At 42.0% G+C, this 22363-nt stretch overlaps 2 protein-coding genes across 4 annotated transcripts in view; one reads left to right on the forward strand and one right to left on the reverse strand.

Annotated features, from left to right (window-relative positions):
* Positions 1 to 20085, forward strand: part of JARID2 (jumonji and AT-rich interaction domain containing 2) — a 210418-nt gene extending 190333 nt beyond the window's left edge. The window contains exons 9-18 of the mRNA XM_063160161.1: positions 2537 to 2629; positions 3059 to 3177; positions 3311 to 3381; positions 4195 to 4309; positions 7521 to 7626; positions 8412 to 8594; positions 13449 to 13579; positions 15640 to 15823; positions 17314 to 17421; positions 18142 to 20085. Of these exons, the coding sequence (XP_063016231.1) occupies positions 2537 to 2629; positions 3059 to 3177; positions 3311 to 3381; positions 4195 to 4309; positions 7521 to 7626; positions 8412 to 8594; positions 13449 to 13579; positions 15640 to 15823; positions 17314 to 17421; positions 18142 to 18318 (1287 nt within the window). The 3' untranslated portion in view covers positions 18319 to 20085. The remainder of the gene's footprint in view (positions 1 to 2536; positions 2630 to 3058; positions 3178 to 3310; positions 3382 to 4194; positions 4310 to 7520; positions 7627 to 8411; positions 8595 to 13448; positions 13580 to 15639; positions 15824 to 17313; positions 17422 to 18141) is intronic.
* A 674-nt stretch (positions 20086 to 20759) lies between these two features.
* DTNBP1 (dystrobrevin binding protein 1) overlaps positions 20760 to 22363 on the reverse strand; it is a 62175-nt gene continuing 60571 nt past the window's right edge. For all 3 annotated transcript variants that reach the window (XM_063160182.1, XM_063160192.1, XM_063160172.1), the window contains one exon: positions 20760 to 21658. In XM_063160182.1, the coding sequence (XP_063016252.1) occupies positions 21411 to 21658 (248 nt within the window). In that variant the 3' untranslated portion in view covers positions 20760 to 21410. The remainder of the gene's footprint in view (positions 21659 to 22363) is intronic.

Raw genomic sequence — 22363 nt, forward strand, 5'->3', positions numbered from 1 at the left:
TTTTCTCCAGTTTTAGCTCTGAAAATATTTTAAAAATCTTTACTGGTGCTGACTGAAAGCAGCAGTTGTTTCCATACAGAACAAACTGAAGGCATATTAGCAGACTCATTATAGAGGGATGCGCAGAAGAAATCACAATGCAGGTTTTGCCAGCCCTCCCATAAACAGTCATGGAAATCCTGTGCTGAGCTCTCTTCACCCAGAGACTTGGCATTTTCATACTCCACTTAATAGGAGACCCTCCTTTCCACCTGTGGCTATTGTGAAATCTCTGGTTTCAGCTCATATTTATGTTTGCTTTAATGTCTTTACCATTCATAGCTTTGCAGTGTCCTTCTCTCTGCCTTCCCTCCAGGCTTGGTGGTGGTGGTGATGCTCCCCTTGCGTGGGCTCTCATGGCCCCTGCATCAGACCTGAGAAAAATCAGGGGAGGAAATAGAAATTTCTTTTCTTAAGCCTTCCTCTCTTCTTGTCATAGAAATAGAGACTTTACTTTGTAGCTTGAAGCTCCTAGGACAGTTGTTGAACTGCTGAGATACTTTCCAGGGTGTTTGAAAGGTTATTTTGCTCCCCTGCAATTCATTTTGTGTTCTGGTTAGAATGCTCCATTAAAACATATAAAATTATTTTCTGTGTTGTCATCAGAAAATGTTACAAGATTCCTCAGATTTAAGAAAAAGACCAAACAGCACAAACAGGCAACTCTCAGCCATTTAATTTGTTTTACAGTTTTTAGGAGACTAAAAAGATACCAAATTCTTGGCAGAGGAAGAAATGGGAATATGCAATTTTAAAGGGTTAAAGTGTTCCACTTTTCCACTTTCTTTTTTCTTGCTCGCTTTATACTTCTATTTTCTTTCTTGTCTTGTCTATCTGAGAAATGGAAAGACGGGGCTAATCTTGGAAGATGAGGCGTTAATTTTGTTTTTCTGCATAAGACCAGAGGAGGAGGCAGGGCCTGGGAGACGGCAGCTGCTGCAGTGCTGGTTTGCTGCCGGTGGCGGCAGAGCCTTGGTGCGGGCCCTGCCTTTACGAGAGGTTTTGTTGTAAAAGGCTGCCACAATAAACCCTTCACAAGGGCATTAAAAGATGAAGGAAATTGCTTATTGGATCACAGAGAATCCAGCTCTGAAGTTTATGGGAAGCAGAGTGCCCCAGGCCCTGGGCATTTCACAAAGTTTTCTTTTGCTAAAGCTAATTATGCAGCATTCAATTTAAAAAGTGACAACGTTACAGCCATATGAGCAGAGTGATAGACTTGGCCTGTGGGGGAAAGCTGCTTTTATAGTTCTTTCTAGTTTACTCTCGGACATAGTTATTAAACAAATTAAACACAAGAAAAGGCTGAAGTGGTTTGGCAGATCTGCTTCATAATTGAAAAACTAGCTAGAAAGGTAACAGTCCAAATAATAAAACCCATTTATGCAGAGTTTTTAAGCCTGTGCTTGCTCAGAGGAGCAGTCAGGGGGCACAGTGGGAAGGAGCAGTGGATCTGGTGAGGGGGCACAGACATTTTGCACTCGCTGTTTGCAGAGGGCGCTGTCTCTGCCTGCAGCAGTGCCCTCAGCCCCTGTGTGGTGCCTGCCAGCTCTCCTGGCATGCTGCTTCCCAGCGTCCTCCTCCTGCCCTGGAGCACAGGAGCCAACAGAGGTGTTCCTGTCTGGGCACACCATGATGTCAGGGCTGAAAGGAGCAGGGGGGTTCCCGTGCTCTTGCCTCCAAAGCCATTGGATGGCGCTTCCCAGGGCTTCTGGAGGTGTAGGTGTGCAGGAAAGCAGGTGCCTGGAAACTCGGGGCTAGCTCAAGCAGAAAACCAAGTCAGAGCCTCTTCTTGTACAGCTCCTGCAGCAGTGCCAAGAATGAAAGCACTTATTCAGCAATTTTACTGTGTTTTCCTTTCTCTAACTTTGTAATAACAGGTCTTGGTTCCTTGGCATTTTTACTGCTTTTATTGAATTGAGCAAAACTAGTTTTTGAAAGCAAGTGATTACAGTAATCCTGGCAAACTCTGCTTTTTGTGACGCTCTTCCACCACATACAACATTTGATGCTGAGCATTTCCGTGAATTTTCTAGGTCTTTTTATACCTGCTCCTTGTACATGAAGAGCATGGCCACATAGTCCCTGGATAATGTACTGGATAATGTAAATTGCTGTACATTACTGGATAAAGTAAATTTTGACTGGCTGCATACTGGGTTTGTTGCAACCTGTCATAGGGAGCTGGGCCATGTCCATCCTCTGTATTCATCAAACACCAAGTGTTGTGCTGGACAAAGCAATGTTCCTTCTGGGAACATTCAATTGGCCTTTTTAATGGTGGGTTTGGGAAGTTGATGTGATTGAATTTCTGTATCTTCTGAGGTATTTTCTCTCAGCAACAAAATGAGCTTTAGACCCATACTTCTGGAGACTTCATCCTCTTTCCCTCTGTTGTCATCTGGGATCGAGCCTGTAAGGATAAGAGTGAGGGCATGGGGAAAAGTAGGCTTGTTTTTTTATTTTCACTTTTTAATTTTATTTTATTTTTCCACAGGGTAGGTCTGTTTCTTTAACAACCTTCTACCGAACAGCAAGAAACATCATGAACATGTGCTTCACAAAGGAGCCTACAGTAGCTGAAGTAGAGGTGAGGCCAGCACAAGGAGTGGTAAAGGTTTTTGTTTCAGGGCACTGAGATTCAGGATAGTTGATTTTCAAGCATTTCTCTAATCAATTTAAGGCTGTCTAGTTTAGAATTTTAAAAAGAAATTTAAATAGACATGGTGCTGATTTTTCTTTTTTAAAATATTTGAACGTTTTTAATAAAGGTATTGATGAGCTGAGGAGGAGAAAGAATTCTTAATCTGACATGTGCTGAAACACAGAAAGCAAGAGGATCTAAATTTTGCCTGCCTTATTGTGACTTCCAGTTATTTATATGCTTATTTTTAAGCCATAGTTTATGTTGAATTACACTGAGGTCATGAAAGCCTTGTAAATTTCTGGGGTTTATATTTTAATGAGAGATACCTTGTTCAGCAAATTTAAAATGCATTACTGCTTTCTCTTACCACAGCAAGAATACTGGCGGATAGTGGAACAGAAAGATTGCCATGTAGCAGTGCATTGTGGAAAAGTAGATACCAACACCCATGGGAGTGGTTTTCCTGTGGGAAAATCTGAACCATTTTCAAGGTAAGATCCCCAAATCCATCCTCTTTATTGCCTCACTCACTCCTGAGCAGAGCCCAGCAGAGCAGCTTGGCACTGGGAGTGTTGGCATTGGGAATGTGCACTGACTGTGTCCCTCTGTGTCACCCTCAAACAGGCATGGGTGGAACCTCACAGTCCTTCCTAATAATACAGGATCCATCCTGCGACATCTTGGTGCTGTGCCTGGTAAGCAAGTCCCTTCTCTGCTCGTGTCGGTGTCCTCTGAGTGTGGTGCTGTGGGCACCAAGTGCCTCTCCCTCTTCCTGCCCCCCTGTTCCCCAGCTGAGTGAGCAGACATGCACTTGTACGTAGGAGGTGTTGTTTAAAGGGGAGAAAGCAGCCATGCAGATAAAGGATTAATGAGCAGTTGAGACCCTGTTCCTGGGAGAAACTTGTATCTGCTGTATCCCTTGCTGTTCTTGCCAGGCTGTCAGTGTTCTTGTGTGTCAGGACAGAGCTGTGCTACTTCCACACTTGCAAAATGTAGTCTGTAGCACTGGGAAAAGCAGCACACACATTTTCTAAATTAATTGACAGATTCTCCAGCTGCCTATACACCATTTTAGTTTACTGATAAGAAACATTGGAAGCACAGTGGAATCTCCTGTTGAGATGAGGTGTTGAGCCTGAACAAACCAGCTGGGAAACAAGAGGGTACCTGTTGAAAGGCTTGACATGAAGCAACCTCCTCTGATCAATGGCAGTGAGCTTTAATTATGGGTATTTGTGAATTCTCCTAAGAATAAAAGTTTTATACAGCTATTAGAAGACAAACATGTTCAAGGATACTGCAGTTGGCTGCTAGATATTTTCTTAGTGGAAAATGCTGGATTTGTTTAATTACTCCCTGTAAATTATTCACTCTGATAGGAAGATTTATAACTTCAAGGGTCAGCTAACAGGGAGAATAAGATTTTTGATTTAAATGCCCTCTCAAACTATCTTTTACTGAGCAAACTGAAGTTACTCATAACTCATTTTTCAATCTCTTTGTTTTAGGAGTGACAATTCCTTGGCTAAATATTGGCATGGTCTTTTCTACCTCATGCTGGTCTCGAGACCAAAATCACCTTCCATACATTGACTACTTACACACTGGTGCTGATTGCATTTGGTAGGTATTCCCGTGGCTTTTCTTCACATTCCCTGCAGTGGCTGCCTGTAGGCTGGTGTTAGTAGCAGCTTGTGTAGTACTTTTGTCTGAGGGAATCTCACCTAGAGGGTCCAGTGTGTGTCTGTGTGTGTGTTGTTGGGGTTTCCAGTCTTAATGAGAAAATGTGGTACAAACTTAAGAGATGAAAACCCCTTTCCTGGAAGAAAAGTTTCACTTGGTATTCCATGGTCTATTCTGGTGTCTTGATGTCCCCACGGTGGCAGTGGCATCATGGACTGCTCTTTATGCATATGCAAAGTGTGTTCTCACACATTTCTCAGATGCTGCTGATGTCAGGGGTGCTGGTCCAGCTGTCACTGGAAAACCACATGGCCCAACGAAAAGGATTTGAAATCTGGAGAAAACCATGAAAGCAGGATCTCCCCTCTCTCTCTAGATGTGTTAAGTTGAAGAGATGTTCTGTAGGTGGTCCTTTCAAGGGGTGAAGGTGTAACTTTTGGATTATGCTGCAGACCTGGGAGTTTGTCACTTTCTGTCATGGGCATTTCATGGCTCTTTTCCCTGTTCTGTGAATCAGGAATGTGTAATCTTTTATAATAGTATACTGTCAGGACAGATCACTGAGCAAACTACATTGTCCTCAACCTTAGGTGAGTCTGTTTCTCTCTAAAACATTAAATTAGTCTTAAATGACAGTAAATTCCAAACAGAAGCTGTTCAAGAATCCCCTAATTAAGTTCTGAGGCCTCTCTTCATGCTGTGTGTCAAAACATGTGACTCTTGGGATTGAACAGGCTTGCATGCAGAGAGCTCAAATTTTAGGAAAGACTAGTGTTCTGTTTTTTGAATCCAAGAAGAATAAAAAGCCATTTGCTTTATCTTGATGGACTTATACAGATGAGTACATAGCTTAAGGCCTCTTTGTGGTGATAGCCTTGATGAAACAGGCATAGTAGGCAGGAATAGCTCATAAGAAGGAAGTGAAACTCCTTCGTCTGTTGAAGCTATTCTTCAGCAAGGCTGCCAGCCTGAAGTGTCAGGCTAGTATTCATTAGCTCATTACAACTTTTAATAGTGCAATAAAGCACCCAGCTGTGTTAGGAGAAGATGAATTTAATATCTCCAGGTCTGCTGCGGAGCAGCTCTGACAGCCTTGCCTTCAGTCACTGCTTTGGGGAGAACAAAGTGGCCACTGGGCTCCAAACATCTCCTCTGTCTTGCCAAGTCCCTCTACCACCCAGAAATCTTCTTTCCAAGGACAGATCCCTAGGCTACTCAAACCACTTTGCTTATCTGCAGATCGCTCAGCTCACTCTCTAATTTCTCAGGTTTTACCTCTTGGAGATTAACCAGGGGAGAACTCAATTTGCATGCAGGGCAGAGGTCAGTGACCTAACCTTTTTATTCTGGAGGGATCCTCAGTGCCCATTAAAAGAGAGAAGGAAATCTTGTTCTGCCAAGATATTCAGAAGTCTACACTGGCTGCTCACTTCCCATTTTTATAGGTACATCAGGAATTGCAGATGAGTGCAATTGCAGCATGCACCAGTTGCAAAGGATCTCATTCCCCTTTATGCCCCAGGTATTCAGTTCCATGCACTTCTGTGCTGCCTCTCCTCTTCACACAACCTTCCCAAGCATTTTCCTGCGCCTGTCTTGTGAGGGACTGTGTGCTTGAATCAGCCATATTTTCTGACTCTAAAAGAGAAGAGTGGGTTCAAATTTAAAATACTTTCATCCCTGTAACTGGAGTGATACACCACACCTGGGGAGCTGTACTGAAGCTGTCAAAGTATTTGAGACACAGCATACATTTTTTTACTGTTCCAAGATAAAGTTGTTCTTCTACTTCACCTCTCTATAACCCTGGGAGTTCTTAGCAAGGTCCTGACCATTGTCAATATATCTGTAAGGAGCTCTTAATAAATAAACTCTTACAGTGGCTGCAGTTATCCACAGCAGATAATGTCATGTCTTCTGCCTCTTGGCTTGAGGTTTAACAAACACAAATCAAAGTCATCATCAGTAGAGTGAACAGTGAGGAGGTGTTCAGATCATAGGAAGTGCAGCCTCCTACAGACTCTTCAGTCAGGATAACCCTGTGTGATGCACATGGAGTTAGTGCATGTTATGGGCAAGTACCCTGACAAGGTGTGTAAGGCCAGCAGAACCCTTCATGAAGTTGCTGGAGAGATCAGATGAATGGCAGGAAGACTCTACCAGTTCCCCAAACGTCATTCCAGCCTCATTCTCTTGTTCCAAGTTTGGAAAAACAGCTCTGTGTGTGTTACTGGTGTGGGGGCAGATGGACTCCAGGTTGAGGTCTCATTGCCTAAAGAGTAAGGGTAACTCATGGGGGAAGGTGGAGATGCTTCTGACTTGCCTGAGCACCATCCCTCAGACAGGCTGCAGGCAAGAGCAGTGACCAGTTGTCACCATATCGCCTCCCTGCATCCAGGAAAACAGCAGATTTCTGGATGTGTGGCTCTAAGAGACTCCTGTGTTACTTCTTGTCATTCTGCTGAAGGAGCAGTGCTGGCAGGGAGCACAAGAGGACAGCTGCTTCCTTGGCTTCTAAGCAGAGGAGGATGTGCAACTTGGCGGATTCCCTGCAGAGTTTGAAACCTTTCCTGCCACTTTGGCTGCTCTTAGTCAGGTCTTGTGTTGGAAGGGAGAGGAGGGATGTGGGATTTGTTCAGTAAGCAAGGCAAGAAGGTCTTAGGCAACTTAATGCACTAACAGTAGAGGGAAATTGTGATTTCTTGACTGTTACAAACAGAAAGTGTTACTAAATGTGAAGATCCTTTGGTTGGTAATAAATACAGTCTTTTATGGTAAAGATAACAACGTATATTGGTGCTCACAAGATGCAAACTTCTGTCCATAATTAGCTGGTTTGGTGCTATTAAAATGACCATCAGTCTGTTGCTGGTTTCTCTCCTCTGACTCTACAGAGGACTGAGTTTTCTTTCACATTTCTGGTTTGGGGATTTTGTGTCTTCTGATACTTGCTGAACACAATCAGACTGAGTCTGAATAAACAGCTTCCCTTCAATCCTCAGTGTTTTACCAAAAGAGCTGTGTGTGATACCCTGTGTTGAATTTCTTTCTTCTAATCAATGTGCTGCTCTGAATTGTCTGTTACTGTGTAGCTGTGGACTGTTATTTACTCCACAGTAAATCTTTCTCTTTTCCTCTGACAAAACAACAGGTATTGCATTCCTGCTGCGGAGGAGAACAAACTTGATGATGTGGTACATACCCTGCTGCAAGCCAATGGCACTCCAGGGCTGGAAATGCTTGAAAGTAATGTAATGGTAGGTTAACACTGGGAGAGCTGTTCCCATTTGAGAACCCCATGCTATTCAGGAGGCTGGTTGGTTGGGGATTTATTTTGGTTTTGTCTTACACTGCAGCAATGCAGAGGGGGCTACTTTCTGTTTGCAGTGTTTACCTATGTGGTATTTTTCCAACAAGGCTGTTATTATGTATTAATATAAAAACAAACATGTAAGTGTAATAAATGTCCATTTTATAATACTATCTATAATGTATTTAGCCTCGCAAAGGGAGTAGGATTTAATCAATTCATCTGCCATGACTGATATCTTATGATGCCAGCATGGATAGGAGAAATCTAATACTTTAGTATTTTTGCTTCCTTTGTTTATCTTTTTGATAGCAATTTATTTTTAGTGCATTTAAATACAAATTGGGGAGCCCATAACAAAAAACCCTGCCTTGGTTACCCATGTTAACATCTCACAGAAGTGCAGCAGCACAATGGATTTAGTGCCAAGTCGGAAAAGATCAGATGGAAAGCTGAATGATCTGCATTGCTCCCTGTAGGAGCAGACAGTGTTCTGTCCTTGGGCATGGGGGAGTTTAAGGTGTTGGTTTGAGGAGAGAGAAGCATTTCTGCAGTAGTCACTGCAGACCCTGAGTTTGGCACGTGCGGAATGGGAGAGGGAAAGCAGCTGGAGCAGAGCTGTTCCCAGAGCACAGCTTTGCTCCATGAGCTGCAGCATGGCGGCACACAGCCAGGAAGGAAGTTCCCATTGATTTCTTTTCTCTCTCTTTTTTTTTCCCTGTGTCTTTCCAGATCTCCCCAGAGGTCTTGTGCAAGGAGGGGATCAGGGTGCACCGTACTGTACAGCAGAGCGGGCAGTTTGTTGTCTGTTTTCCTGGATCCTTTGTGTCCAAAGTATGTTGTGGCTATAGTGTTTCCGAATCGGTGCACTTTGCTACCACCCAGTGGACAAGTATGGGCTTTAAAACAGCCAAGGTAAGTTGAGAAAAGGAGTTAAAATGGATTCACGGCCCTGCCATCTAAAAGGACAGCAGACATTCCAGGATTTGGTAGCATTATGACAGTAGTGCTACAACGTCTGTTTTTCTGGACTACTAAATAAACAAAAAAAAATAAGGAAAAAAATTCTGCAAGGCATAAGGCGATCCAGTGTTGTCAGAAAAGTGACTGAGTTGTTAACTGTCAGATAAAGACCTGTGTATATATAAAAAAAATCAGAAGATTGTTGTGCCTGCAGACCAGTTTGCAAGGAAGTGTTTCAAAAACCCCTTCAGAGCTAATGATTATACATTGTATTATGCTTACTAATCTTTTTTTTTTAAGTGATGTTTTCTAGAACCATTAGAATCTCAGGTGCAAATATCTGAATAACTGTGCTTGTTAGCTCCTATGGTAGGCAGAGTCAGTTAATACTCACAGATGTATTGCTTGTTTTTCTCTGCCCCTTCATTCAGGAAAAGCTGTTGATCAGGGCAATTTCAATTTAATAGACTTGAAAATCCTTAGGTTCACTGACCAGCCCATCCAATACCAGATGTAAATAAATAACCCTCCCATTCCCTTCTCACACCAAGGCAGGTTGCCTGCAGAAACAGGTGATTTGTCCAATCATCATGATCCTGGCTACATTTCTGTGTTCTTGGACAAAGCATTTACGTCACTAATTGCGTTCCCAACCTTCTGAAATACACTCTGGGTTACAGATACTATTTTGGTAGTGTTTTATAGCTAAGCCACTAGTAAATTATCCTTTACAGCTTCAGACCAAGTTACTAAGTAATTAACTGTAATATGTCCACAGTTAGAGATTGCTTCTTTAGGGTAAATGGAATTCTTCCAGCCTGGTTATACTAACTGTATATTAACTTAGTTTGAAATAAAAGGTTATTTTATTATATATTTATTTTGGGGGAAGGTGGGAATTGTGTATATCTATAGGTAAGGCATAAGAATCCTGAGCTAACCTTTCCTGTCTGAACGTACATGATTATATTAACTCCATGTGCTGTATTTATCTCTCTACTGAACACTTGTTTGATATCGTGAAAATGCTACTCCTGTAAGAGACAGAAATCACTATGCAGCAATTAAACAGCTCTTGGTGCCTCAAATTTTGAAGAACAGTTTCTTTTGATTAATTTTTAAGAGCTTTGCACTGGGTAAATATAAGATGGCTGAAATCCCACAGATTACAGTCTATGATAACCTACCTTGGAAATTCAAGTCACAGCTCTCACAAACTTTACAAGAACTACAGATAACATGTTTGTATCTAAACAACTTATGAAACATCTACTGCATTGTTCTTTTACTTCTCTTTTTTTTTTCTTTTTCCCTTTCTGTCCTCAAACTGTCTTATGTTCTGAATTCCCTTTAATTTTGGAGATTATTCTTTGATTCCTCCACTTTGACAAGGCACTTTGCCATCTTTGCCACAATGCTGGCCAGGATTGTGCTTCCCAGAGGTGGTGAGATGTTGTGTGTAATGGGCAAGATTCCCCTTTTGGACTGTGAAATGAACTCTGATAAACAACTGTACGTGCTGTCTGTTCGTTCTCCACAGCAATACTGACAGTTTTTAGCGTTTGATAAATTAACTTTGTTTTCATCCTGTGATACTGTGACCTGATTTTTTTATAGTGACTCTCTTTATATTACTAAAATGATGTTGTTTCACTTCTGTATTGAATGACTGCTCAATCTCCTTTAATACATGAAAAAATGAAATTCTGCATCTGAAATTGCATTGATTTCAGTCTTATAAGCACTCTCATCTGTTGGAATAAAAGAGTTTATATAAACACCTGTGTAAGGCGACAGTCAGGTTTAAACTAGACCATATTTGGAACAAGGTTGCTGGTTTTCAAAAGCACCCTAAGAGCTCTTGAAATGTTAAGGTAAGGATAAGAAGAAGATTTAGACTTGTGGTGGAAGAGTGTATGTTTGGAGTGGCAAAGGGATAACTCCATAGCTTCAAATAAGGCATTGGGCAAAGTCAGTGAAACTCATTTAGGAAACTGAAGTACAGAATGTTGGACTAAATGAAGGCACTCTGGGTTAGGGGTTTGGAAATAAGAGGGAATGTGTGGTTTTACAGGAGGGCTTTGGTGCTCTTAAGGCCTACCAGAAACTGGGTGGCTCAGCTGGTATTGTAATACAAGAGGAAGAAGTACATAGGAAAGATGGAGTTAGTCTTGCAGCTGGAGCAGCACTGCTGCACACTCGGGAGAGCCCACAGTCCATAAGCCAGGTTTAACTCTGTTACCAGTGACACAATCCCTGTGCACTGATCTCCCAAATAGGAAAGTTGTATTAGTGCTGTACTCCCTGGCCATCCATGGAAGATGCTGGCAGGGGCTGGACAATTATTTCCCTGCCTCCAGTTTTAGTTGGGGTGAGGAACATGCCTTTAGAACATCACAAGTTTCCCACTCCTTGGCTCCTGTCACAGGGCCGTCCCACCCTGAGCACATGGGGCTCCTTCAGATGAAACCAAAGGGAACGTGGTCCTACAGGAGTGTACCTGATGTCCTCACTAGAAAAGAACTGTACTGTGGGGGAGAGCAGAGATTAGGAACCTTGGAAGAGCAGTAAAATGCTAAATAACCACTGCTGTGGAAGTAAATGTGCAAAAAAATAAGAACAGTGAACCACCGTGGTGGCTTTTGCAGCAAGATCATGGCCTCCAGCCCTTGAAACTTTTGAAAGTAGGTAAGGACAAGAGTTGCAGCTGAGAGAGTCTGTGAGCATTTTTGGGAGAAAAAGCTTATAAATAAATAGAGAGGTGAAGTTCACACACCAAAAAAAAAAAAACTGATTTAAAGAAAAGCAGAGGATGGGTCAGTTTTTATCATTAAGGGAGGAGGTCTCTTTCTGCATTCTTCAGGAGTTTGTTCTAGCACAGTTTAATGTATCCATAAATAATCTAGGAAGGGAAGTTAATGGCAAAGATAATCCTTTATGCTGAGGATATTAACAGTAATGACAGCAAAAATTAAAGCTATGAAGTGTTACAGAAAGATCTCATGATACCGAGTGATGCAAGTGAGAAAATGGTAGATGAAGTACAGTGTTGATAAATATTAAATTTAAAAACATAATCCTAATGTGACAGATACAGAGATGGGCTCTGAATGATGGACTCTTGCTACTGAGAAAAGAGGTCTTTAGATTCCTATGGAGCTGTCAGTCAAGTGCTCTGGAGTGGCATAACAAAAATACATCGAGTGTTAAGAATTAGAAGGAGAGAATAGATAACAAAGCAGAAGCTGCTCTGCACTGTGTAGTCTTGGAGGCTTGTGTAATTCAGAGCCCCTAATTACAGAAGGAATGTAGAGGAACTAGAAAAGCACAGCAGAGATCAATGGTTAAAATTATTAATTAGCCTCTGCATTAAATACAAGAGTACTACTCAGCCTGGAAAATGAATGACCAAGAGATGTCTGAGAGCAAGAGAGTTCACAAGTGTCAGGCTGATGACAATTATAATGTGAATGTTCACTGACTTCTGTGACAATGAAAAATGTGTCACTAAAAGAAATAATCAGGCAGCAGTACAAGTCTGTTGTAAAATACTTACCTGTGTATTTCACTACTGTATGGAAGAGAAAAAAGTACCTAGTTTCAGAAATTCAGATAAAGGCAGAGATGCAGCAAGTTGTGCTAAACCCTGCTCGAGCTCAGGGTGTCCCTGAACTGTCACCCAGCTGGAGCTGACCTTGCTTTCTTGTCCAGCCACCCACTGTGGCCTTTACTCTGGCTCTGTGTGTTGCCTATGCAGAATTTTTCCCTGGATGAGAGTCTGTTCTTGGGTACGCAGCCTCAGACTAAGCGAAACTAACATGGAAAAATCTTCCCATACCACTCCTAACAGTGCACCTGTTCCAACCCCACGGAGGGTCTAGCAGAGCAAATGGCTTCTGAAAAATACTTTTTTTACTCTGAACCTCTTTTGAACCCTTTTTGGTCAGCAAAGGCTGCTATTCCATTTTAATGTGATAGTAATCACTTGAATGCATGCAGTGGGTGCTATTAAAAATGATTAATTTTATGATACATTGGTTGTGAAAAAAGAAATACCCAGAGCATGTAATTAAAAAAAAATTAAAGTAAAAAATTTTAAAATCTTCAGGGCTGTGTGTGCTGTTTTTGGCACGTTTAACCACTAACAAGAAATGTCACCCTCACATTACAGTCCAGTGATAGCTCATTTGAGCTCTCTTGACTCTACATAAGCCAAAACAGACCTCTGTAGCTACTGGGAAAATGCTGCACTTTTCCCACCTGCACATTAAATCAAGAAATTTGCCTACCTAAGGATTATCAAAAGGGTTTCAGGTACCGAAATAATTTGGTTTGTATTGAGTGTAAAATATAACTTTAAAAGCTTTCAGAGAGGAACCAGTAACAGGCAGAACTGAATCCCCCTCTTTGCCTGTTGTCTCTTTTCCCTGGCATCTGCCTGTTCTGCTAGGTTTTTTATGTTTTAAAAGATATGAAGTAACACCTGTCCTGGGTTTCAAGCAGGTCATATGTATAGATCTTACACTATTTGTATTCTGAGCCATCCAGTGTTACTGAGTGATGGTGTTGCTCCTCTTGCCCTCCACAGGAAGAATTTTTAGGGAGAGAATTTTGAGGTGCTTGGAACATAAACACTTTGTTTAACTGATTATGAAAAGATTTTACTTGTGGTTGTTTTAAAAGGCTACTTTTTGCTTCAGTTTATTAGTATCAAAAATTTAATTCATTAACTTTGAATTCATTCTTGGTAACATTTTATTTTCAAATTTTTCCGAGAACTAATGTGGCAATTTCGTCCTGTCCCAGGAAATGAAGCGACGCCGCATAGCCAAACCATTTTCAATGGAAAAGTTGCTTTATCAGATTGCAACAGCAGAAGCAAAAAAAGAAAACGGACCGACTCTGAGTACAATATCATCGCTCCTGGGAGAGCTCAGGTAATGAACTGGGGACCTGCTTACCTCTTTTGTTTTCATTGACAGACTCCAGAGATGGACGGCGTGGCGTAAGTAATCCTTTCAGACACACCTTGTCCCTCCTTATCCAAGCCAAAGCCCAGCAGATGAACCTGAGGACAGGCACACATGGAAGAAGCAGCTTCCTTGGTTGCAACTGATGTGACAGTGCCCATGGTTAGGATGTCTTAACTCTAAGAATTCCCTAATGTAGACATCTTAAAAAACCTGAAACTGCAGTTTGCACCAGGTTTTTATTAATTTTTGGTGTTGAGAGTTGAGATTTCCTGATGCATTATGTGAACTATGTGGTGCCAAGAGCTTAAACACCTTCCTTGAGTTTTTCAATCTTTTGCCATCAGTAGTCACTGCCAATCCATGTCTTTAGTGGGTTTTGCACCAGAAACCCTTGTCTTCAGTATCAAGACTGTTATACCACAGGTGCAAAAAGTCCTTTGTATACACAAAGTTGTCTTGGTTTTAAATAGTGAGTAAGAGAGCAGTTGTGCATGCATGGTAACGCATCTGGCATTAGAACCTCCAGCGTTTTAAAGAGTAAAAGCTTCACACTCCTTTTTCTCTTCAGTATTAAGGACACTTGTTCAGGGTTTCTCTTAAGATAGGTGAGAAAAGAAAATATAATGTTGCCTGGCTTCCTGTGTAATGATCTTCTCTTTTGTTCCCTACCATGTAGTTGCTACCTATCTTTCAAGTTTGTGACAACTGATACTCGAGATGTCAAGAAAGTTTTGATGAATGGAGTCTACAAACTGTATTTAACTAACTAGCATGTTCATTTGGAAAATTTCCAGTGACATATTGAAGGGGAAAACAGCCCATGTGTTGTTTAGTGTTCAGAAAGAAATGCAAAGAGGTGTGCTGACTGCTTTACCTGCAGGTGGCTCCCCTGCGGAAATAACCACTTTCAAGTGCCTTTTTTTTCCCCTTGAAGAGGAAGTCTGCAAGTACAAAAGGCGAAACAAGTGTTGGTGTTTGCTCTTAGACCATCACATCGACCTTTATCAGAGTGGTTCTCAAACTTGTTCCTATGCATAGGTTGGAATTCACTGGAGGATGTGGATCCTTCCTGTGGCTGGTTATAGGAAACAAAAGCCCAGACAAAAATAATCTTAAAAAAAGGCAAAAAAAAAAGCCATCTGAAGTGGAACATTGTGGAACATATTTTTTATCCTTTGTTTTGTTTTGTTTGTTTGTTGTGTCTCTTGCTGCTTCTTCTCCTGATATGCCTTGGTTGCTCAGTTTGCCCGTGCCATTTGCTTAGCTTGGCTCTTCACTCATCTTCAGCTGTGTCTGGTGGTGCACTTTTTTATCCTCCCCTTCCATATGCTCGGCTCACTCCACACTTGCTGTCTTCCACTCAGCTCCAACCCAACCTGCTCTCCTAAAGCTGTAGAGTTCAGCACAGGAGGTATTGTCCGCCTTAGAGATGCCGTGGGTGAAGGGCAGCCGGAGGGCTTGGTGGTTGTCCTTTACTGACATCTCCTTCTTTTTCCCTGGGTGTACAGCAAGATCTTCATCTTTTGGCATAGTCACTTGCCCTGCTCCCCCTCTCCTGCCTGAAACACCTTATGGCAGCAGGTCCTTGGTTCATCTCTGCCTCCTGATGAAGGGGCTGTTGCTCCTGACAGCCACGGCTCCTCATCTTCAAGGTGGCTTTTGGCAACTTCAGGAATGACAGTCATGTTAACCACAGCTCCTGACTCTCCACATGGCTCGAGCAACCATCGACCTCCAGGAAGTCCTCGGCAGTCCCCACTTCTCTGTGGAGCAGTTTGAGAACCATTGGCTTGATACAGTGGTCGCTGTTAAAATCCGGAGATAGCGTTTGCTGTTAGGCAGCGTTTCCCGGGCGCTGGCTGTGTGTCTGCCATGCCTAGGGAATGGCACCAACCTCCGACACCACTCAGGGCTTTGCTGTGTGGAGCTCAGGTTTCAGTGCTGAGCGGGGTGAAGGGGTGACTGTGTGTGGCTCTGTGGTGGCTGGAGGCAGTGCCAGTGTGTGACTGTGCCCCCGTTCACAGGGACACGGAGCTGAGGCAGCGGCGGCAGCTGTACGAGGCCGGTCTCCACTCCTCGGCGCGCTACGGCAGCCACGACAGCAGCAGCGCCGGCGTGGATGGCAAGAAAAAGCCTCGAAAGTGGCTACAGTTGGAGACGTCAGAGAGGAGGTGTCAGATTTGTCAGCACCTGTGCTATCTTTCCATGGTGGGTACAGTCCTTTGCCACTCCTGGGGAACTGTCCCCCTGCTCTAGCATTCCAGGGATCTGTAGGCATTTGTGGCCACTGAACCATGTCTTACACTCCACACAAGACACAGAGGTGATGATGTGGCATTTACTGCCTTGGCCAGTGGTGACAGAAGACAGCAGTGACAGCTGGCTTCTCACCCTGCCAGAAGGGATGAAGCAGTGCCCTCAGACACCTAAGAGATGTTTGCACTGCACTAGGAGGGCTAACAAAGACACCTGCAGGTTGCCAGCAGCAGTAGGTTGTGACGGAGCAGGTCTCAGGATGAGCCACAGCTCAGACACGTGCCGTGAGCCTCAGGCACGCAGCCAGAGCCCGGCTGAGACAATGTCCCTGCAAGCCAAATTGCAGGGGAGATGTATCCCATCCATCAAGCTGTTTGCCAGCCTGTCCAAAAATAGCCCAAAAATAGACTTCCCTCTTCTAAGAGGAAAATGCCTACTGGCTTTTGAAGGTGTGCTGACCACTGTGGTGACAATTCCAGGCTTAGAGCTGTATACAGAACACCTACAAGCACAGCAATGTCATTAAAAATACCAAAAGCCCCTCCCACAACCTTATATACCATTTTAATCCTAAGAACAGGTATTCAAATAAACATAATGCAGTGCATGTGAGTCCATATTTAGTCCTTTGGGTCTGGGAGGTTTTTTCCTCTGTCATCTTTTGGGAATTGTTTTGGTTATAGATGTTTGGTTTTTAATGGAAATGAAATGTTTCTGTATATAATCAGATGTAGCTGTTCCCTGCCCTAGGATAAAATATGCTGAGTTTATACATGTTTTTAGACCACTTTTTAAGCAGCATTAGTTTGAAGTAACTTTAAAATGAGTTTATTTGAAAAAAACCCAAAATGCTAACCAGAACTTCTTAATGGACCTTCTGGTGCATTTACTCTGGAGTAAGTTTAATAATAGGAAGGATTTTTCCATGTCACTCTTTAGCAGTAGTTCTGGATAAAAAACTCCCAACTTGGTTGTTAAATTCCAAGTTGAGCGTGCAGGCCTGGCAGGCAGCCAGCTGAGCAAATGTCACCATTGCTGAACAAGACAGTAGTTGAGGAATCCTGTGGCTAAGCTGATTATATCCTTGTTCAAGGCAGCATTTTAAGCAATGGGAAACTACTCCTTTCAGGAGATCTTTAGGACTGCATAGGATATGCTAATAAATGCATATACTGTTTGGATTTAGCCCTCATTAATATCGGTGGAGGGTTTTATAAAATTATAGATATATTTGCCAACATTAGCACTGTAAAAGAGATAGATTCTTTCTAGCTATTGCACATCCTGAATGATTTCACAGTGTGCTTTACACCTCCTTCCACAACCTTGCAGTAAAATCCAGGTGTAGTACTTCAGGCCATAACTGAATACTGTGTGGAGAACACAGGTACAGTTTGGAGTGTAACTGCACTTCTTCCCCCCACCTCTGCTCTTTGATGTAGGTGGTACAGGAGAATGAAAATGTTGTCTTCTGCTTGGAGTGTGCCCTGCGGCACGTGGAGAAGCAAAAGTCGTGCCGGGGGCTGAAGATGATGTACCGCTACGATGAGGTGAGCTGACACTGCTCTGGGTGCCCAGCACTGGGGAGGACACTTCACTCTGCCTTTGTCCTGCTGAGGCCTCAGGAAAATGGTCTTGGGTTTGGGTGTTTGTCTTGGTTTTGTTTTTGATGGGGGAAGAAGGTGCTTTATTATGAGTTAGTAAAAAAAAACAAAACCAAAAAGGGAACATGATGATACAGATGAAACCTGAAGTATAAATTCCATGAATATGTGCCACAGAACATAAAAAGCCGCTTGATGCTTTGGGATGGGACATGAGGCTTTGTTTTCACTGTGGTAACTTCTGTACTTTGGAATACCTTCCCTCTGCTGGTAACTGGAAGTTCAGTGGACTTTATTCCAGTCCAGCATGATCGTCCTTCGGGGCAGACTTGGAGAGCACGTGCAGACGAGAGGTGCAGTAATGGCTCCAAGCAAATGTGATGATGAATAATCCCAGAACTCAAGATGGGGACTTAGGACTGTGTCTGGGTTCTGGGCTGAGGCTCCATGTCTTTAGCTGTGAGCTCTTTACCTTGGCCCCAAAGGTAAAGAGCAGAGCAGTGGGAGAAACGACACATCAGCTCTTGGAGAGCAGCACTGGGTACAAGCAGCTTTTTAAGATGGGCGTCCCAGCATTTCTAAGCACTCCATTGCACTCCTGTTTAAGTGACTCTGGAGGAAAAGCAGATAGTAATTTGTGTTTTGTTTTTCCCACTTCCTGAACAGGAACAAATAATCAGTCTTGTCAATCAAATCTGTGGAAAAGTATCTGGTAAAAATGGCAGCATTGAGAACTGTATAAGCAAGCCTACACCAAAAAGAGGACCTCGTAAGAGAGCGACAGTGGACGTGCCATCATCTAGGCTTTCATCCTCCAGTTCATCCAAAAGTGCTTCAAGTTAATCCTGAAGATGCCAACACTCTCATTTTGTCAATTTATATATATTTTTTGTAATTATTATACCATAGTTTGGAGTACTTGCTGTAGAATACAAGCTGTCTTTGCACTAGCTCTAAAGAAGATTTTCTTCTGGTTTTAGAGAACTAATTTTGTTTTAGCATTAAACTGTTGAAATTTTTTTTTTGTACTTAGAATAGATAGATACAGCAGTCTGATTTTTTTAAACTGCCGTATGTTCACTGTTTTAAAACCGGCAAGGGGCTGATAAAATATGAATTTGTATTGTCCCTATGGCTGAAAAAAATAAAAAGCCTTTTTGGTAACTGTGAAAAAAGGCTTTTAACCCATTTTTTGAATAGGTTAAAGTTTGATGTGTTTTATAATTTGTTCTCCGGTCATGTGAGCAGATTTTTCTAGAGAGAAAAGGGATAGGAGACAAAAACTTGAAAGAAATTGCTTTACTTTGGCTGTCTTTTATTCTGTCACAGCAAGATGAGTTTTGTAATTTTTTAAATTGGAGAATACACACTTTCTTTGGGAGGTTATGGCAGCTGAAGATGGACTTTGTTTCCTAACTGTAGGCAAAAGGAGGAGATTTGGAGTATGTTCTCTTTTACCAGCACATCACTATGCATCTGTTTTGAGGGGGAAAATAAAAAAAAAATAAAATAAAAAAAAATTAAAAATTAAAAAAAATTAAAAAAAGGAGGAAAAAAGACTGCCTGCCTTGAGGAGTTATGTGAGGGAAAACTGTGCCTGATTTCATTAGGAAATCCATTCTGTTATTTTTTGGTGCTGTTGGCTACTTTATCAAAAACCCTTCAATAGCATCCTTTAAAAAAAAAAAAGATAAAAAAAGAAAAAAGTGATTGAAGCCATAAGTGCTTCTTTTGTCATAGACGTGCAATCTTTCTAACGTTCCATTTCCATTCCACTGCTGTTTTTCACACCTTTACACAGTCAAGCATTAATTTTGTTTTGAATTTTTTTCATTATATGATCACATTTAGAGCCACTAGCAAGTCTGCGTATTTCTTTTGAATGTGAAAATGCATTTGCTTTCATCTTGTCTATTTTTTCTCTTCATGTTGTAACAAAAAAAAAAATCACACCTTTTGTACATATGCCTGTAAATTTTTTTAAATACTTGAGCCTTTTCTTGGGGTGGGGGGAGGGATGGCAGAGAGACAAGATGAAGAAAAGCCTTACGTTTCACTTTCTTCATCGGTTGGATTGGATGCTTACAGGGTTTTTCTTGTAACATTTATAAGTGCTGCTTACATCACTGAACAACAACAAAAAATAATAATGGAGTAGCTGTTGCCCTTTTCTGGTTGTGTGTACAGTATGTGTGGAATAAAAAAGGGAAAATGTTTTCACAAACTGTTTTGTTTCGTAATTGAATTCAACAATACCGTAGCTACCCATATTGCACTGAGCTTGCCAGTGGTGACTGTCAGGAAAGTCCTATAATACAATTTGTTGATTGTTGTTGCAGAAGACTGAACTGTTTTGGAATATTTAACAATAACATAAACAGAGTCAAGTGTTTTCAAATGTGGTTGTCTGGTTTTTATGGCCTTGCTGTGTACTTTTCCCTCTTGACAGTAAACTTCTGACTATGGCTTACAGTTTGACATTTAATTTATTAGCGCTGCTCTGCTCTCTTTCCTTGTAAGGAAAGACTTCATGTTGTTTATTGCCAGTTTTTTGTTTACTTTCCAGGTTTGTACTACGAGGTTTAATAAAAAAAACAAAACTTTTTTTGACATTTTGTCTGTCTTCTGGAAAGCGAGAGAGTAAAGGAAGCTCCTTCAAGATAAATTTCTTTCAACATCTGCCTTGTTGAATAGTAAATCTCTTAATTGTAGGTAGGGAGCTTCCAACCTTCATTTCCCAGGCAGGGATCAGGAAACACTTTGTCAGCTACTAGGAGAATCCTTAAGGAAACTGGCCACTGCCCAGCTGGCAGGCAGGAAGGAGATACCCCCCTTCCCAGCCATTGGCTTTGTCAGGGCAGGCCTTTGGAAGGGATCTACATCACAGCTCATCCTTTTACTTACACTGTTTCTGATTATATTCCTTCCCTCTGTGCAGGAAGAGCAGGAGCCAGGAGCCTTCGCAAAGGAGAGCAGATCCCTGAAAATAGAGCATGAGACTTGACAAGCAACAGGTGTTAGACATGGTCAGACCTCAACTTCAGAGAGAAAAATGACTGCAGAAAAAACGGGAATGAGATGATGCCTATAGGTCTTGAGGTTCTAAAATACACACACTTAATTAACAATTAACTCAGGTTTATCTCCCTAGTGTAGTCAAACAGATGTTGCCATGGAAAAGCACATTACATTGGTGCTCCTAATAACCATTTTTTATCCTGAGTTAGGCTCCTCTGTTCACTTGTCATGGATAAAATACCTGTGTAATCAAGTAAAAGACATGGTTGGGATAGAAATTCTTTATTTTATCTTGAAAGAGGAGTAAGTACACAATGCTAAGATACCTGCTCCACAAGGAGTGCAACATTTCCATATGCATCTCTCCTCCTTCTTGGATTCTTATTTTTTCCTTAACACCTATAACTAAGTTGGTCCTGAATAAGAAGTGTGAGAACAGTAGACACTGCTGCATTAGTAGACAAAGGCAGGAGGCAGACAGTAGGTAGTAAAGAGTAGAAAATAACTTTTCATTTTGGTTTGGATCCTAAATCTTCAGTTGCAGCAGCTGAAAACATGCAAGGAACAATTTGGGTTCAGTTTTACACATCAACTCTTAAGTACTTCCAATCAGCCATTTAAAGGTTAGTGGTCAAAGTAACTTCTACCTTTCCCCTTAAATTCTCTTATACATAGTATATACAACAGTTTTACTGCTCCCCTGAGCCCCAAGACTACTGTTAAAGTGTGTGTGCTTTAGGCATAATTTTTTCTTTAAAAACCAACCTCCACATGACTGGCAATTTTGTAAAAAGGCAGTATTACTAAGTAAAAAGATCTGGCTGTTACGCTTGGTTAGCAAATCGTTACACAGGCAAGCTCTTCATTCACTTGTTCATTCATTCAGAAGTCATTCTCAAAGGATATGGTTTTAAGATTCAAATAGTCTGAGAGTCACTTTCATCACTGCCATCTGAAGCACCCTTTCTCTCAGTTACAGCAGCAAGGGCAGTGTCCACTTGAACCTCCTCTTCGTCCGACTGGACCACGGGGGACTCTCCCTCGCTGGCGTCCTGGCTGGCCGAGTCGGTGCAGGTGGAGGACAGGGAACAGAGCTTCTGCCGTAACTCCGACTGGCTCGGCACCTGCAGGCTGATCTCGCTCACACAGCTGTTGGAGTCGGGCCCTGAGAGGCGGGAAAACAACAACAGCAACAGTCAAGCTCTGGCTCAGCAAGGGGACTGAGAAATCAGCACATCAACATCAGCTCAGCGCTGCTTAAGGAGTCACTTTCAGGCTGTTTTCATTCTTTCCCAAGTCACCAAGAGGGAAACCCCCCAATAAACTCAGTGTAACAGAACTACACAAATGGAAATGAAACAAACAAACAACTGGGAAGCAGGCAATAACATCCATCACCAGTTTTGACTAAAAATGAAGACGCAAAAGCAAATCAAATTTAATTCAGCACGAAAGCAATCATTTGGTAGAGCTATACCACAGCTCAAGTGCACAGGAGTGGCAGACTCTCTGTTTTAAGACTCTGCTTCCTCCATATCCTGTGCAAAAAAGACTTGTGACACAGTGCAACAGTGTTTGCTTGCAGTTTAAGAGTTCAGGTATCAAAATTAGATTATCTTTCCTGGACAGTTCTGGAAAGCAAAAAAGTAAAAATGAGGAAACATATAAACACTTTCTATGTGATCTGCCAGAGAAAGCCCTTTTTTCCTTCTCTCCTATACCTAACAAATGTTTCTCCATAGTCAGAGCACCCAGCTTCAGCTGATGAGTAACTTTAGTGAGAAAATTCTCTTAAAAATTTGATTCAGAAGTTTTTTAGAAGGATCAGATGGATATGAGCTACACCTTACCTCTGCTCAAACAGTTTGCA

Source organism: Melospiza melodia, chromosome 1 (genome assembly GCF_035770615.1).
Source record: "Melospiza melodia melodia isolate bMelMel2 chromosome 1, bMelMel2.pri, whole genome shotgun sequence".
Taxonomy (NCBI): Eukaryota; Metazoa; Chordata; class Aves; order Passeriformes; family Passerellidae; genus Melospiza; species Melospiza melodia.